General features: G+C 33.7%; 1 protein-coding gene across 2 annotated transcripts in view; it reads left to right on the top strand.

The window, feature by feature from the left end:
- The window catches only part of ZNHIT6 (zinc finger HIT-type containing 6), a 57,117-nt gene extending 38,797 nt beyond the window's left edge, over positions 1 to 18,320 (top strand). For both annotated transcript variants that reach the window (XM_006919375.3, XM_006919374.3), the window contains 2 exons: positions 11,744 to 11,868; positions 15,745 to 18,320. In XM_006919375.3, coding sequence (XP_006919437.1) covers positions 11,744 to 11,868; positions 15,745 to 15,785 — 166 coding nt within the window. In that variant the 3' untranslated portion in view covers positions 15,786 to 18,320. The remainder of the gene's footprint in view (positions 1 to 11,743; positions 11,869 to 15,744) is intronic.
- Positions 18,321 to 18,593: the final 273 nt, after the last annotated feature.

Genomic DNA, 18,593 nt, shown 5'->3' with positions numbered 1-18,593 from the left:
TCCTGCTGAGTTAGTGACTTTCTCATAGTAGGAGGTCAGTCTTAATTTTTTAATAAGTAATGACCTGATTCGCTGAAATAATGTATGCCTGGTATATGATAGGTGTTAATACCACTTTAATACTCTAAAGCACAGCTTGTACAACCTTTTCTGTAACTGGCTTGAGTAAGTATTTTTGGCTTTGTGGGTCATATGGTCACAATTGTCAACTCTGCCATTGTAGCACATAAGCAACTATAGGCGGTACATAAATGAATGAATATGACCTTGTTCCAGTAAGACTTTATTTACAAAAACAGACAGTTGGCTAGATTTGGCCTGCTGACCATAGTTTACCAGGCCCTTCCCTAAAGGATTTTTTTTATTGTTCATTTGTAACTTTATATCATTTAACCAGTTGGGGGCTTCAGTTCTCCGTATGTAAAATAGAAATTGAGAGAGAGAAAGAGGGAGAGAGAGATTGAGAGCTACTGAGAGATATTATATCAGTTGCCCAGTATACTTTAAAGTTCCTTCAGAAAATGTAGCACCTGCTCAGAGGACAAGCGTTTTGATATATGAACTTGACGTAAGGTATCAGTGGATTAAGATTGCTCAAGTCTGTCTTTTTCACAGTGCTAAACCCTAGGGATATATAGACATATAAAAGACTACACCTCAAGGAGGGAGAGCTATATGGTAAATGCTGCAATAGAGATGTATTTGATATATAAGGCATAACAGGTACCCAATGAAGGGGATGGGCATCTTCGCATGAATATTCCAGATTGGTTTTTTTTTTTTTACCTTCACTCTAATTCTGATAATTGGCATATAAAACCAAGAGTTTAGACTTTAAACCCAAGCCAAATTAAAGCTTTTATTATCTAGGCTTTGATTTAATGAACAACACAGATTCTTACTCTTTTTGAGGGTACTTCCCTATTGTACTTACATGGATTCTGTCCTTTTCTACCATGCTAGTTGTGATTAATAATTTTGGAACACTACTTTTTTTTTTTTTAAGCAAAAGTATGAGCTATTTCTCTTGGATTATTTAATTTCCATGCTGGGAGATTTTTTTTTTTTTTTTACATTAAGGTTGCTCTACTTCCTTTGAATTTGTGACGTGAACTATTTTTAAAAATTTACTGTGAAGTTAAGAGATAAGATACTTTTTCCTATGACTCTTTAGAGAAATTAATTTTGTCTCTGTAAAAGCCTCAAGTGAGACTCACCTGACCTCATTTTGGCTTTCGCTAATACCCACCCACCCTCCAGCAAGCAAAAACTCTCTTCTACTTTAGAGCAGAGCTGACCTCCCATTTCAGGTTGCTTGCTCAGATTCTGAGTTCTAAACTCAACTGCCTGCAAGATACCACCTCTCAGACATAGTTGATTCTAAGAGCCTTGTCTCTTGTCCACCTTGCCTCCTAGTCCTGACAAATCCCTCCTTGCTTTCAGCTAGCTCACAGGTCTAGTAGATTTCCAGCTTACCCTCAGAAGTTCTGGTTTAGCCATCTTAAATAGGACCTAGAAAACTGCATTTTTTACAGTCTCTGCCTCCTAAGGGACTCTGATAAAAGTTATTCCTGGGACCACACTTTGAGGAACACTGGCTAAGGCAGTAAATTCCTTGAGGAAGTATTTGGTAGATGTTTATTCAATTGAGTTATTGAAGTTGTATAAAGAAATATGTCATTTTATATTAGGATGAATATTTTCTAAGTCAGATTTTTACATCCTTCAAGATATTAGTCTGCACCCTTGACCTGATTGAACTAGAAATGGAAAATTAAATGATAATTATTTCAGGCCTACAGAGAATGGTTGAAAAATATACTTTGAAGGTCTTTTAAATAGGAAATTTATAATATGTAATATAAAAAGGTTTTTTTTTAATGTCCTGCCATTAGAAAACTGAAAATCTTGAAGGTTAAGATTATCTTGATAATATTGGCACAGAATTAAATATATATCAGAGAACATTAAAGGAATTCCAGAATTTCTAACAACAGTATTAACTACTTTCATATGCCTTGTCTTATGTAAATAGCCAAAGATCATTTTTTCTTTTCATTAGATCCCTTGAAAATAACTGATAAATGAAGGATTAGTGAATAACAGCACTGTGCTTTCTAGATGGGATTTCTTAAACTTCCTTGTTTTTTCTTTTGAAATTTGGTTTTATTAATAAGGACTACAGAAATAAATGGGAGGAAATCGCTTAATCTAAGAATCAGTAGTAAACAACCTTGCATGTAGTAAAAGATGCCATCACTGATGCTCACCCATCACATTAAGAGATGCATTTCTAATAAATTTTTACTTTAGGAATATACTATGGAGATTCCTCATAAAATTAAACTAGTGTACAACACAGCAGTTCCACTTCTAGATATTTATCTGAAGAAAACAAAAACAGTAATTCAAAAAGATATATGCACCCTTATGTTCATTGCAGCATTATTCACAATAACCAAGAATTGGAAGCAACCTTGGTATCTGTTGATAGATAAGCAGATACAGAAGATGTGATGTGTGTGTGTGTGTGTATACACTCAGCCATAAAAAGAATGAAATCTTGCCATTCGTGACAACATGGACGGACCTAGAGGGTATTTGTGAAATAAGTTGGACAGAGAAAAATAAATACTGCATGATTTCACTTATATTTGGAACCTAAAAAAAAAAAAAAAAAAAGAATAGACGAAACAGACTAATAAATGAAGAGAACAAACTGATGGTTGCCAGAGGGGAGGGGGCTGAGGGGATAGGTAAAAAAGGTGAAGAGGATTAAGACCCACAAACTTCCAGTTGAAAAATAAGTCAAGGGAGTGTAATGTTCAGCATAGGAAATAGAGTCAGTAATATCATAATACCTTTTTACAGTGACGTATGTTAATGAGATTTATGGTTATCTTTTTGTAAGTTATATAAATGTTAAATTATGTTGTACACTTGAAACTAATATTCTATGCAAACTACAATTTAAAAAATTAATTTAAAAATTTACTAAATGAGATTTGTTTTTGATTAATTTATACTAATAATACTTAAAATTATTCAATACAGAAGAAATTTTGACATTTAAAGCTTTAAGGTTATAGGTAATAAAATTAAATTTTTAGCTTACATACACATTTTTGTTCCAGAGAAATATGATTTGGATAATCAGTAAAAGATAAAATTCTGCGAATTGGAATAAAAATACAAGTTCAAGGAGAAAAAGAAGCATAAGATTTCTAACTGTTGAGGAAGAACTTGTTCATATTTTTTTTTTAATGGCTGATATTGATATCAAATTCCCTTGGTATTTAGATTCTAGTATATTTAGTTAAGAGTGATGTAACAGTTTCATTTTAAATCATCGGTATTTATAGTATACCGTAAATTAAGTTCTTTGTATCTATTTAAACTTATGAGTAAAGATTTAAGTGAAATTTTAGATGTCTGTTAATTTTTTTATTTTTTTAATTATAATGACCTACAATATTATATTGATGCAGGACAAGGCTGATTTCCCCGAGTAGGCTGGGAGACCAAGCCCTGTACTGAGAGAAGAGGGTACTTTGGCGGAGGTTGTAGAAAAAATTCAGCACACACGCCAAAGTTAGAGTTAAAGGAAAGTTTATTAGAAAAGGGGTAACACTCCACAGACAGAGTGTGGTCTCCTCTCAGAGGCAGAGAGTGAGAGAGACAGTTAGAGAGAGACAATAAAGGCACTGAGAGGGACCCTGAGTGTTCAGGGGAGTCAGTTTATGTCATTCTTTAGTTCCCATTTCCTTTGATATAGACATATAGTGAGGAAGGGGAAGAGTATGTGGCATGGAAAAGGTAAGAATATGTAGAGTGAAAGGCCTGCTGGCAGTTCCCAGGCTTTTATCCATGGGTTCCCCAAGGTTTTAGCCACAGGGAATGACTCTTGGTTCCTGTTTTCTCTTCACAGATGTGGGGAGTGGGTTGGATTGTTAGCAATCCCAGCAGAAATCTTCCTTTGTTCTGCAGGTGTCCTCCTGGCCTGGCTGCAGGGTTGATCAGCGAATTGGAGTCTCTGATGGTGGCTTGATTAACATTTAAATTCTCTTGCCTCCTCCCTAATTAATGTTAGTTTCAGGTATACAACATAGTGATTAGACGTTTATAAACCTTTCGAAGTGATCACCCCAATAAATCTAGTACCCGTCTAACGCCATACATAGTTATTACAATATTATTGCCTATATTCCTTGTGCTATACTTTACATCCTCGTGACTGTTTTGTAACTACCAATTTGTACTTCTTAATCCCTTCCCTTTTTTAACCCACTCCTCCACCCCCCTCCCATCTGGCAACTATCAAAATGTTCTCTTTTAGATGTCTGTGTTTTAAAATGTACAAAAGTATCATTGTTTTTCAAAATTATTTTATGTTTCATATAAACAAAAAAAATGTGAACACCCTGAATAAGTTTTCCCAGGCACACATACAAAATATTTTCTGCAAGGGTGATTTAAAATCACGGTTAAATCTAGAGACTAATAGGTGTCTTTAAGGAACATAGTAAGTATTAATGACAAGCTGTTATTGAGTGCCTTCTTTTTTTTTAGGTATTCTTAAGTGTTTTATATACATTATAATTACGTTATATTGTATATTGTAAATTTGTTATAATTGCATTGAGAGCCCTGCCTATAGCTTTGTAACTACTAAGTGGTGGAAACTAGATCCAAAACTAGGCTTGCCTGCCTCCAAAGCCTTGATGCATTCTTTGCAATATAGCACATGCTTCTCAGGACCATAAATGGCTATAATGTGTGTGAAACTCAACTCCAGTTCTTTCTTAAGGCTTTTGGGATTGTTGATTATTTTTCAAAGTGAGAGTCATTATCAGGATGAGTATATGCTCAAAATGATATTAACCTTTGTTCACTTTTTGGAACTAAGGAAGCAAGAAGTTATTTGATAACCAGAAAATGTTAAAATCAACCCAATGAATGTCCACACATATGAAAGAAATATGTAGAGTGGGGTATTAAATATTTTTATCATCTCAGAGATGACACATTCAGTGATGGAATGGGTTTCCTGTGTGGCAACCTGTTTGAAGCAGTTTTATGATAAGAATTGTAATCTTTGCTTGAGGGAAGCTGAAGCTCAGCTAGTTGGCACAGCTGGGTGAGTGTTGATAGGACAATTGCAGGCACAACCATTGATGTCTCAGTAGCTGTGAACTTGAGAATGTAACATCAAGTTGAGAGTTAAAATATTTCCCAAGTTTTTAGAAAAAAAACTCATTTTATATTTCACATAATTCCCTTAACCAGTAATCAAAACTATATATTTAAAAGCTGAGCATCGCTGTGGAAATTGTAGGTTTATAATCTGCTGAGAATTTGACCATCATATCACTTTGGATCTACTTCAGTTAATCAACTAAATGTATATACTCTAGCTATGTTACATAATAATTTGTAACCAATTTTATATACTCTTCAGATAGAATAATAACATGAATACTCAAAATTTCTAGATGATTTGGATTTTCATTTTAGCGGAAAAGCTTCAACCTCCTCCCCAACCAGACATCTCACTGTAATTTATTCTAAGTACCAAAACCGAATGAATTATGTGTGTATTCTCATATCCACTCTACTCAGTTCTCTAGGCACCTAGCTTATTTCTGACTCTCTACTTTGTACATATACTTTCTTGCTAGAAAGGCTTCATTTTTTCACTTGTAGTGAATACCTAATAGTTCACCATTGTATTCCCAGTGCTTAGGACAGTATCTGATACCTGGTAGACCTCAGTAAATAGGTGTTGAATGAAGAATAAGCAAACAAGCAAACAATCAAGTGAAGGAACTCAAAAGATCTGCTTTATAGTCCCAACTCTGCACCTCCTTACTGACTCTGGATAATATACTTCTCAGAACTTCAATTCCCTCACCTGGAAGACAAAAAAGACTAGAGTAGTTCTTGCTAAGTCTAAAATAATATAATTCTATGATATAGTTAACTTGTGAACTATTTAACCTTTAAGCAAAAATTTCTCTGATGAACTTAATTATATTTTACAAAGCAGTACTTCCTAATAAAGATTAAAGATGTAAGAGTCTACTGATCAGACTCTTGCATTCAGTTTGGCACCAGAGGAGACATGCTTTGTTAACAATAAGACTAATTAATATTCACTATGTTAATTAGAAAATCAATAGAGAAAGAGGGATTTTAAGAACCAATTAAGGAGGAGGTAACTAGATTTAGCAAATGAAATGCCTAGATATTGAAAGCACTGTGCAGCCTGAAATAATAGTTGGAGGTAGGTAGGGAACAAGAGAAAATGTTTACTGAGTATCCACTTCAGATTTCTGTTATGACACCTGTCCCATTGATATGTGGTAGTTATTTATTTGACTGACACCCCCAGTAAACTATGGAATTAATTTCTATGAACTTCTGTTACCTAGCAGACTACCTGTACATGGTAGACCCTAAATAAATAATTGAGGAATTAATTTATGAAGAAATGTGAGGCACTATGTTTACAGCATTTTCACATTCATTAATTCTAATGAAGTACATACCATATCTCTGTTTTAAGTTACAGTTACAAAGCCAGGATTTCTACTCAGGTCTCTTTTTTTTCAAGTTTATGCTTTTTCTGCTTACTAGTCTCATAGATCATGAACATAATTCATGGTGTTTGTCGTTTTCCTGCTAGAGGTGCTAAATTACCTTTGGAGTATAGAATCTTATTAGTGATACTAGTTTGGAAAGTTACACTCTAGAAACATTTTCACCTATTACATTTAATCTTTACAAGCTAGTTGATGGATAGTTATCCTTTCCATCATTATACTGATGAAGAAAACTGAGTACCCTTTAGGAGTCACAGCTCATAAGGACCAGTGATAAGATTGGAACCCAAGCTTTCTGAATTTAAAAGTAATTGAGCTTACTAGTGAGGATAAGAAAAGACCTAATAAATGGCATCTAGAACAAATAAGAGCCTTATAAGGCCCTCTTTAAGGCATGTTTTAAAATGTATAATTGGTCACTTTATTTTACCACATCCCAAAGCTTTTATATAATGGATAGAGTAGGATCATTCAGTGCAGTTCTGAACTGTTGAGCTTTCTGAATGGGGGCATATGTCTGCACTAACCAACTCATGACTGATGCCCCATGTCAAGCATCTGTAGCCCTCATCTACATGGATACATTAACGTCCCAAAACAAAGTGCAGCAAACTGTAACTCAATGGAATGAGTTACAGTTTAAATATGAAAACTAAAAGAGATTAGATAAGAAATTTAACTTTGACAAGATCTGTTTGTAATATGACTTGGGCAGTATGAGTTGCGAAAATTGTACACATAGGAGTGTTATTTGGAGAAATTTTAAAATTGTCTGACCCCTGTACTTAGTTTGGTTTTACATATTTTAGTCTGAGTTTATCTTTTTTCCTCCTGTTCTGGGCCTTCATTAACAACCTGGTTTCTTGCTTTTCATTTGGATTTTGAAAGTTAGTTTGTTCTCTTAATCCATTCTCTTTCTACTCTTAAGATAATTTTAGTACTTTTAAGTTTGTGTTATTTTAAAGGATTTCGATAAGTGTGAATCTAAAGCATTTAGTTTGTAATTGATTCAGGAACCTTACTGAATTCAGTTATGGAAGGATGAGCCATATTTTAAAAACTCGAAGCTATCAGATAACCATAAACCAATTTATATTAAGGTTAATTTTTTAAAACAGCCAAAGATACACTTTATACATTTGGAATCAGTTAGTTGCACTTTTAACCCAGAAACCTAGGTTGAGAAATATGACTATTAAGAGTATAGTTAAGTGCTACCTTTAGCAGATAAATATCAACACTTGGAGAATTTTAGAGCTGAAGGAGTCTAGGTAAACACCTTATCCAATGACCTTATTTTATGGTAGAAAAATTCTGTAACCAAGGGACTGCTATTGTATTTTTAAATTTGGAGAATATTCAGATTTAGTTTCAGTGTTTTTTAGGGGATGGAGAGATAAACTCTAAGGGGTGTCAGTGGTCACATGAGAAATAAAGTGGCTTGTGACTCTTTTTAATTCTCTTGTCTCCTTTGAGTTATGAGGAGTTTTTTGAAAATCCTAATTTCCTAATAAAATGCAAAGAAAGAAGTTCAAGAACAAGGCCAGTTTCTTTGAAAGTTAGTAACAGAGCCAAGATTAAAAGCATACCCTTGAGTATCAAGACAACTTTTATTTATATAATGTCAATCCCTGTAACACCTGTTTAGCCTACTGAGCCATGCTGTCCTTCTAATGCCCCTGTGAAGCTGCCTGGATCAGGGTCATCTAGCAAGGTTGTGAGGGTAAGCAAGTGAAATAACAAGAGGAAATGTCTGAGAGGGTCCCTAAGGGTGAAAGAAGAGACAAATGTTGGTGTCTTAATTCTTGTAGACTTAAGTAGTTTGTCTTATGGTAGCAGAGCCATTCTACTAATGGGAACACCAGAGTTCGTGTAAATTTCAAAAAAAAAAAAAATAAGATACGGCTGTCTCTTAGGATTCAGCGACTTAATGGCTTTCAAAGGAGCTAGAGTCTAAATGCTTTAGGCAGTGCCAAGCTGGACTGTACAACTTGCCTCAAAATAATGGAAACAGAAACAAAGTACCGTTAGTCTCTTAGAAATAAATGTGATACCAAATAGTGACTTTAAGGTTGTACTGAAAATTGCAAGCCTACATTTTTATAATGTAAATGTGTAAAAAGGAAAATATGTGTTTCAGTGCTTACATAATAAGTGCCATTCTTTGTTACTGAAGAAATTTGTCCACAGCTAAAGTTTCTATAAGAATGTGTTGTTACTTTAGGTAAATACAAATGTAAAACTGTGTTCATGGCTTAAGTAAATGAGCTAACAGTTTCTGTGCTCTGAAGTGATACTGTCATTGTCTCCAGTATCAATTTTCAAGCATGGAAACTAGGGATTAGAGAAGTTAACTAACTTGTTCAGAATCACAGACCAGTAAGTGATGGAGCCGCCACTTTTAACTCTCTGAGAGTTGGACTCCAAACACAAGCAACAAAAGTTACTGCTTTATTTAATTAAACTCTTAAGTTCACAGAATGTTATCCCACATGTGTTTGATAGCCTTCCTTTATAAACAGTTTACATAATCTACTTTTTTTAATCACCAGCAAATAGTAGTAGATTAAGAGTAACCGCTAGTAGTACAAAAATCAAAGATTCAGAATTTCAGCCAGAAGATTATCTAGTGAAGTCTGACTTCTCTGATTAACAGATTGGAAAGCTGAGGCTTAGAAATTTACTGACACTCGATGCAATATTATAGTAATTAGACGTTTGCAACATTTTCGAGTAAATGTTAAATAAAATTCAGTGGTCCTAATCAAAACCACACAGCATACCAGATTTTAATTGCATTTAAATAAAAGGTTTTAAAAATAATCATTATAAATTCTTATAAAATTTGCATCATAAGTGCTTTGTGCAGAGCCTGCTCAGCACATAAAATAGGGACCGGATTTTTTTTTTTTTCTTTTAATTTGGCAAATGTAATCATTATAGTTTTAAGATTAAAATAATATATAACTTATGACATGGTAATTTTTAAATATCTCTAAATGTTCCTCTGCTGGGAACATATTTTATACTGTATCAGCAGTAATAATATATTAGGTTCTGGTTACTATGTGGCTTTTGAAGATTTTTTTTTTAATTGCTCCAGCTTTGGAAATCTAGAGAAACCTAACATAGATTTAATATTATAAAAATAAATAAAATACCTAAAAAATTAACTGTACATTGAAAATTACCAAAAACTGAGCTAAGTGGGAAACATTCACTTATTTGAGAAATTTCTCTTTATAGAAGCCTTATGATTCAATTTAAATGCACAGAAGATACGGTACTACAAGTAGGACACCATTTGTAGGATACCATTTGAAAAGTCCCTATTTGAGAATTCAAGTCTTGTTTTTTCTTAAGAAAAATTTAATTACATCCATTTTATATTTCACTTTATAATTTAATCTTATACTTTGATATCAAATTCAATCTCATTTTTCTCTTTTGTATAATTACTGCTTTCTTTAAAAAAAAAATACTGCTTATTTCAAAGAGAAATAATGTTTAAAAGATGTGAAGCACTTAATCCTTGAATGCTGGAACCACTTTTAAAGTATTGTAAGCACATCTGTGTTACATTACACAGGGAAAAGAATGTATACGTTTTGTGGCCTATGGGCACTAGGGTGGCTGGTTTAGGAAGACTGAGTATTTTGCATTTCAGGTTTCTTTTTAACATAAAAAGTATTCTGTGATTCTGAAATGAAGAAATTCCAGGGGTGGGTGGGGTCTGTGTTTAAGCAAACATAAGTAGTTTTGGTTTTGCAGTTTTTCTCTCACTTGTTACCTACTTCTTAAAAAGAAATCGGTTTATACAGTGGGCTTGAGTTTACGTTTTGTTAGGCACTTCTGTTTTCCCTTATTTCACAACTATACGTGAGACAAACTGAGAACACAAAGAAATCACCACACCAGTTCTTAGTAAGTGTGCTACATGTCTCAGTCAGCTGTGAGTTTAGAGCAAATAATTTGTTACTGATTAAGAAATATCAAAGTTTGTGAATGATTTACTCTTAAAACAAAATTACAGAAGATTCACATGTGTCCCAGTGATAACGTCATCCTTGGTCACTTATATTCCAGTGGTGGGGGCGGGGGAAGTGTTGTTTTGTTTTGTTCGTTTGTTTGTTTTTGAGCAGGAGAGAAAAGGATGGAGTTACAGCTGTCAGGCTGGGTTTCCCCTGGGATGTGTGTTGTGCATGTGAATTATCATCTATCATTGGTAGAGATGGAGAAGAAAAGTTGGAGAATTTCTGAGCTACACTGGTGGACATATTCTCTACTTTTCCCTCCTTAACATGATATGATATTCACATGCCAACATATTCCCATATGCAACTCCTAGTGAGCTAGGTGAAATTCCATCCCTTTCTCTCCTACTCTAGAAAGCAAGCAAAGGGCAATGCATTTTTAATCAACTCGGTTTTTTTTTTTTTTTTTTTTTAAGTAATGACTTGAGAATTTCACACCTTAAGGAATATAAGCATCTAATTACCTGTGACACAAGTGACAATTATGTTATGATATCATAATTGATAACTCCATATTTCTTAAATTATGTGCTTTTGCCTCATTCAGAAACCCAAACCTAGTTTTTAAAATTTCAAAATAAAGGAAAGCCAGATATAATTGTATGTCAATATAAATTTCTGGAAACTATAATTAGAATAAACTTTTTACAAAAGTATTTTTGTAGCCAGTTATTCTACTGCCCTATGTTACTAGAAATTATTTATCATGAGATAATGTTTGTTTCTCTTTTAAGGCTCAAACTAAGTATATTTGAGGAATTCGAATTTTAGGTAGTTATCATTTTATCTAAAAATTTTATGATACATTAAACATTAGATATTATGTAAAAGTCTTTATTCTTTACTCGATGTGAAATGAATGACTTATTCTAGAGCTTCCCCAAGGTCAAATTATTTGATATGCTTTTGATTTAGTTTTAGAACCTCTATAATAATAGCTTTTTTAACCTGTTTTTTTTTAGAGGTATTAAACTTACTATGTTATAAGGATATAGCTACTGAATTGATATCATTTGTTTAAAAATATTTTAATGTGTAGAACTCATTTATGAGTAATTTTTAATATTAAGAATGTGTTTATTTTTGTTTTGATTTTTTTATTATAAGATATTATGAACTGGATCTTCACAAAAGTCTCCTTGACAATTTGAGGAACAAAGTGATCATTGAGTACCCAACATTACATGTGGTTTTAAAAGAATCTGGTAATGACATGAAAGTTCTTCACCAAGGTAAGTGTAAATTTGTTCCTGTAATGCTCAGAATAACTCTAGTGAAACTGAAGCAATTATGACTGTATTTTTTTTATACATGTTTTCCCACTGTATTTGCACACTTAACTGAATATACTCTGTAGCTACAGTTAATACTGTAAACAACCAAATGAATGAACTGCTGCTTCTGTCCGGTTTGAGAGCATGTAAGCTTATACTATCAATTTAAAATGAATGAATCGGTTTGAATATCTGTCTGTAAAAGGACATTCTCTGCATTATTGGAGTTCTGTATGTTTTTATCTTCTTTTAAGCTAATAGTCTTTAATTAACAGTCTCTTGTAATCAGATAAATTTACTCCCTAGTTAAAACTCTTTCTTTAGAGAATCTTAAAATGAGGGATTACAAAACATTTTTAGTATCTTACCTTATAGAAAGGGAAATGTTGCAAGGAACATTATGTTTAAAATTTGGACTATATTTAGAATAATGTGCCGTAAGGATCAAGTGCTATTGCCTGGACCTTTTATCTCCTTTTATTTTTAAACCCACTATTTTTATTTCTTTGATTTTGTTTCCTTGGCTGTATTCCTTGACATTTTAGTGATTCCTTATAAGTTAATATTTTTCCCTTTTTGTTGAGAGAGTTGGGAGGAAGTATTAGAACTGGAAGAAGTGTATGTAAAAATTTAGTTTATAGAATGACTTATCCATATTTTCAACTACCAATGAAAGTAAGCTAATTGTGTTTCTGAATGCAGATTCTAGAGGATGAATAAAATCCAGAAATTACTTTTAAAAAGGGAGAGAGAGGGGTTATCTTAATTCAAAACCATTAGATACCGCTTTCAGCTAAGAATTATGGGTACAAGCCAAATTTCATTGTAACAAATTCCAGAGGATCATAAAATCCTTGGATTGGATTGAATTCTATTTTTTAAGATAATATTATTTGAAATATATGGTTCATGTGTTGTTATGCCAGCATTATAGACTGTAACAGGCAGTAACATTTGTTGTAAGGTGTTCTCTGTACATGTAATAGCTTTCTTTCTTGGTGAAAGTTAATAGAAAAGTTTTTGCCCAAGTGGCTAAAATATTGTCAGAGCACAATTTGAAACTAGATTTTTAATTAGCAAGCATGAAATTTCTAATAAGCAAATATGGGTTCCTAAATCTTGAGGTTAATTCTTGACTTTATATTGTTCACAATTTGAGAATATCCCATTTTATTTTCTCAAATTAGAAATTTTAGTTTTAAAAGACCAGTTTCACGGTTTTTAAAGCTTTGTAAAACCTTACTTTTTCCTTAATATAATTCACATAGCTCTCTCTCTAAATGTTGGTTTCAGGGAAAGTTGTTTAGTAATATGGGTTACTGGCCAGGGCAAACATTGTCTGTGTAAATAAACATAGCACACACAGCTCCTCTTTTACTTTGTTTAGGAATGCACATTGAAGTAAGGCTTCCTGTAACGAAGCAAAAAGAAAAGGCTACTTTTGTAGTGTATTTGGAACCATATTAAGTAAAATTTGCTATTTTTTGGTGGATATATAATGTTGGACTTATTTATGGGAAGCACAAGTGACTTGTGCTTTCAGTACAGAGGATCATTTAGAGCTGCTATAGCAAAGAATTAAAGAGGATCTGAGAAGATTTTAAGGACCATACTAGTGTTGTCACATCATAAATACACATACTCTAAAAATAATGCCAGGTCTTCCTGGACATGCATTTCTTTGTGTAAGCACTTCAAGGTGTCTGTTTTTCTGTACCTTCTCACAGCACTGGATTTTCTGCAGGGTGGTCCCTTAATGCAAGAGGGGGATTATATAAGAACAGGGCATTTTCTTTGGAAAGCCTTGACATTCTTTCTCTCTCTGGAGCCAAAAAGTTGGATTTTAATCTTGAGTTCACAGCACAAAGTGTCTCTCTTCTAGTTTGGGGAAAATGTGTTTCTGGGCTGAGATTCAGTAGTTTTCACAGTCGATGGTTGTTACAATGTTTGCTGTGATAGTAGATTGCCATAATTTTGTTTTTCAAAAGCGTACCTGTATTGATGGGCAATAAGCAAGTTTTGTTTGTTGGCTTGCATTCCTTTTAAGGAATGAAAAAGATTGATTATAAAAGGTTAAAAGTTAAGGTATCCCACTACCTTAAATTGGAAATGTAGAGTACCGATCACCCATCTTGTATCAATCCAGTGCGAAGTGCCCAGAATGGTGTTACTAGCTTCACAGGTCCTTGTTTGCCAAAATTAGCTAGTAGATTAGATGACTCGGTAAGAACATGCTGCATTTCAGTCTAGGAAAAAAAGAATGGAACTCTACTAAAAGAAAACTGGGCAACTTTAATAAGCAAAGAAATGGAAAAGTCTTCCCCAGCTGCAATGCCAAATAGTACAAAGCCCTGTATATTTAAAAATACCAGCAAAATATATTTCTGTTGGTCCAAGATAGCTCAAAATTAGAAAACGTCTCTACCTTTGAGAAGGAATCTAACCTAAAATCGATTACTGGAATTAGTGAAAATACCTGGCTTAGCAACTACTCATGTTTTGGAGCCAATGAATCTTTTCATTCATTTCATCCATTCTCCCTCCCTCTGTTCTTTCCCTCATCCCTCCTTCCTCCTCTTGTTCTTGCTTTCACTTTTAGTGTATGTGTGAGGTAGGGCCTGGGCTATGGGGATAGATCTCAGGCACAGGAACACAGTGTAAACTTTACAGTGCAATAGGTACCATATTAGAGTTTGCATAAAATGCAGAGAAAAGCAAAACAAAAAAAAAAAAACAGGAAAAAACAACTAACTTGAAATATCATGGAGATGCTTGAAGGACTCTGCTAGGGTGTATAAAATTCCACAAGGATTGGGACATATCTTGAATGAAAGCTATTTCAAGGCCTTACTCATAAAAGGAACTCAGTGAACACCAGTTTGATTGCTCCCAGCAGTCAATCTTAAATCTTAAGATACCATTGGCAAACCCCAAGGAACTTGGCAATTGGAATATGAGGCAAGATCCAGATTTATGGTTCTAGCACTAGCCTTTATTAACACTCAGTTTGCCTCTCTGAGCTTTATTTTTCTTATCTACACAATGGAGATAAATGGCTATAAACCTAAAGCAAAGTAATCTGTATTTTAACCTTAATTTTCATAGTGTTTTCATATATTACTTCCTTTTAGCTATGCTATACAATGAAATAAATAGAGTAGTCACTCTGATTCCTATTTTATAGATTAAAAAAAAAACTAAAAGGTAGAGTGACTTGTATTTATATGGATTTAGCGTGCGCTACACTGGTGGTATAGATACAGGGAGGAAAGGTCCAGTGTCTTCAAGGAACTCTCAGATTAGTGAGTAAGCATAGACTTAACTTGCTTTACTCAAGACAACTCCTTTAAAGAAACTTCATTTCTGCTCTGAATCTTCTTTCCCATGAAAGGAAAGAGATGACGATTAGCTAGCCTTCTATCAGCCCACATTCTCTCAATGCATACTGGCCCTCAATTTTAAGTTTAAAAAAAATCATGGAAAATTTTATTCCAACCACACTTGGCTAGCCTATGTGATAATAGGGATCTTTTCAGCGGTGCGAGTATGGAATCATAACCACACTGTGAAGTGACCATTCCCAAGTCTTCCACAGAGTCAGGAAGGATGTTACCTCACAAAATATAATTGCCACTTTCAGACATCATTTCTCTATTTATTGTGGCCAGAATCGTATATCCCGGCTGCCCGGGACATAACATGGTTTGTCTATCCCTGTGAGCGGTGCTGTTGGTATGCATCAGAAGGGAGGAGAGAAGAGGGAAAAACAGAACAAGCTAAACAGAAACAGTATAAACATTTGACTGTGTGTTTACTTTTTTTTTTTTTTTTTAGGGAAAAGTGAATCTACCAAGAACATTGGCAGTGAAAACTGAGCACTTCTTCTAGAGGAAGAAAATTCCTGGACAATTGCAGAGGACTGTGCATTGACTAGCTAGCTGTTGGATGATTGGGGTATTGTCAGTGGATGGCTGGAATTTTTGTTTCTCTGAAAAGTAATTAAACAATCTAAATTTTTTTTTAAAAAAATGTATTTTCTAGCCTCTCACGTTGACTTGCAAGGCCTATATTCCTATTAACAACCCAAACCTTTTTTTGCACCTAATTGGCATAGGGCTTATTTTAATTAGGCCCTGGCTTTTAATACGCTGAATTCTATAGACTGAAATCTTTTCTATTTGTTAGTTTGATGTAAGACCAAACTTAAGGATCACCTGTATCCACTGCAAAGTTGTCATTGTCTTTAGTGAAACCTCTCTAAACAGAAAGGCCATGGGACACACCATCTAGCTATCAGTCATCCATGCTTGTCTTTGGGATTTATATGTAACTTACCCTCTTGAGATGACTGAATGGGTCTTTTATACGTGGGTAGCTCCTAGTACGTTGTCCTGCGTAAAGCTGGATAAATACTACTAACTACTATTTCTTATATTCAGTTCAGAAAATCAGTGACTCCACGTTGTAGTTTGAATCATAAGTGCTCACAAATTTGGCTATACTTGTTCACATAGTAACTGTGTCTTATTATGAATTGTGTGCCTTTCATCCCATTTCCACTCCATTCTTGTCATTGCCACGCAGGGATGTTGTGATGACCATTTTTATGCTGTGTTTTGAAACATTTAGCAATCACTGAAGAAAAAGCACTTGGAACTCTTCAGTGTTGTCAGAATGTATATGTGTATTTATGTATATACCTGGCTTAACTTATAACTTATGGCCGCTCTGTATACATTATAATCTCACATTGGAACTAAATTTTTCTAGTTTTATTGAAATTTATTCAGTTATGAAATTGCAACATGACTATAAAAGAGTAAAAGATTATTACATCTGTGTTGCATCTGTGTACTTAATGGTTAAGAAAACAAAGATAAAATTGGACATTAGTGAAATTCATTTTCAGTTTACAATTGGAATAAGTTTTAGATCAAAAGGAAACCAGAGGCGTTAATTAAAGAGACTTGAAAAGATTAGAAATATAAAGAAATAATGAGAAGATAAGCCTAGGAGAAATTTGTAGAACACAAGTATATATAACTTGGGGTAGAAATTGGAGAAGAGTATCCAAAGACAATAATGCCACAGAGACCCTTGGTGTAAAAGTAATAATGGAAATGGAATTCATAGGAAGTAAGGCCTTGCAGTTTGAAAAATATATATTCTTCTAAAGCAACTTCAGGAATCTTCTCCGTCATATAGTAAACAATTTGTGTAGAATTATGTTGTTCACAATATTACTGGAGAGACAACAACATGAGATTTCGAGGAATTCATATTTAATTCAGAAGGGAAATTTGTCTTCTTGAAACAGGCAAGAAATAGGATGAATTGAATCAAAAGTATGAATAGATGAATAGGATTGTTTTGGGGAAAAGTGAGATAAAGTACACAAAAGAACATATGATCTGAATATCAGGGTGGAGTGGAATTTCCTAACAATGAAATCTGTTATGATGTAGTCTCATTTCCAAGAAAAGTGTTGAGTTCCATTCCTTCTATAATTTAAATTGAAAACTGGAACAAAAACCAAAGGATTTATCCTGTGCTTTTCCCCTGCCCAGAAGGAAAAAGGAAAATAAAATCTGCATGATCTAATGTATCTTTGCCATCGCTGTTGCTAGAATTCTGTTAGACTTTTCAATTATAGACTGTTCCTTAGGGAAGATTTTAACTGGCAGAGTTTCCTCAAATTTAACTATCAGCTCATTTGATTAATATACACATTTATTCCCACAAGATGTACAATAAACGTGTTTTAGTGAATAACTGTGGCAACTGTTTGGAGGTGAATTGGTGAATTGGACTGATTCATTGAGAGCCCTAGAAGTTCGTAGTCATAAGACCCAATTTCTTTTTTTAGAGAACCTCTCCATTTTGGATTCTTGACAAATTCTGATGAATAAACAAATTGCCTGACCCTTATTAAGTGCAACATCCTGCATTTTCTTCGTGACTCATATTTTAAAAGGCGAAAAGCTCCACCTGGCCTTCTTTATTTTTTAAACAATGATTTCAAAGAGAAGGTAGGCCTTTCATAATTTCTAATTATTACATATGGAATTAATAGCCATAAATTACAGTAAACAAAGCTCGCACATGTTCATATTATAAATAGAAATTAAAGAGTTACTATAATTTAACACTATAATTTAAATATAACTTAAATATAATTTAAATGTAACTATGTAACTTAAATACAAAGATTTTTTTTAATATTCCAAAATATAGTTGAGCCAGTCTGTTTCCCAGTAGCAAGTAGTAGGATTTGATTTCACGATATAGAGTAAGACGTTAAACACCTAATTATAATGCCTACAATTTCCTTTATACATTTTGTTTAATTTGGTTGACATATACAGTGTGTTCTACCGATTTCATATTAGTCATTAAATTTTAAGCAAAGATACCTAGTCTGATTTTATTTAATCATAAACTACTGAATTAAAATGTGTTTTTCTTATCAGGTAGCTATCGTGTACTTTTGATTATTAACCAATAGTCTCTCTGTTGCAAGTGATAGAAACCCAGTTCAAACTAGTCAGCCTAAAGGGCAATTTATTAGCCCATACACAAGGAACACCATACATGGCTGGGTCCAAACACCCAAAGTAGCCATCATTCCATCTTCCATACTTGCCTCTGACTTGTTCATCCTGGATTTGTTTTCTCACCTAGGC

This window comes from Pteropus alecto, unplaced genomic scaffold (assembly GCF_000325575.1).
Source record: "Pteropus alecto unplaced genomic scaffold, ASM32557v1 scaffold25, whole genome shotgun sequence".
Classification (NCBI taxonomy): Eukaryota; Metazoa; Chordata; class Mammalia; order Chiroptera; family Pteropodidae; genus Pteropus; species Pteropus alecto.
This window is presented reverse-complemented; position numbering and strand designations above follow the sequence as displayed.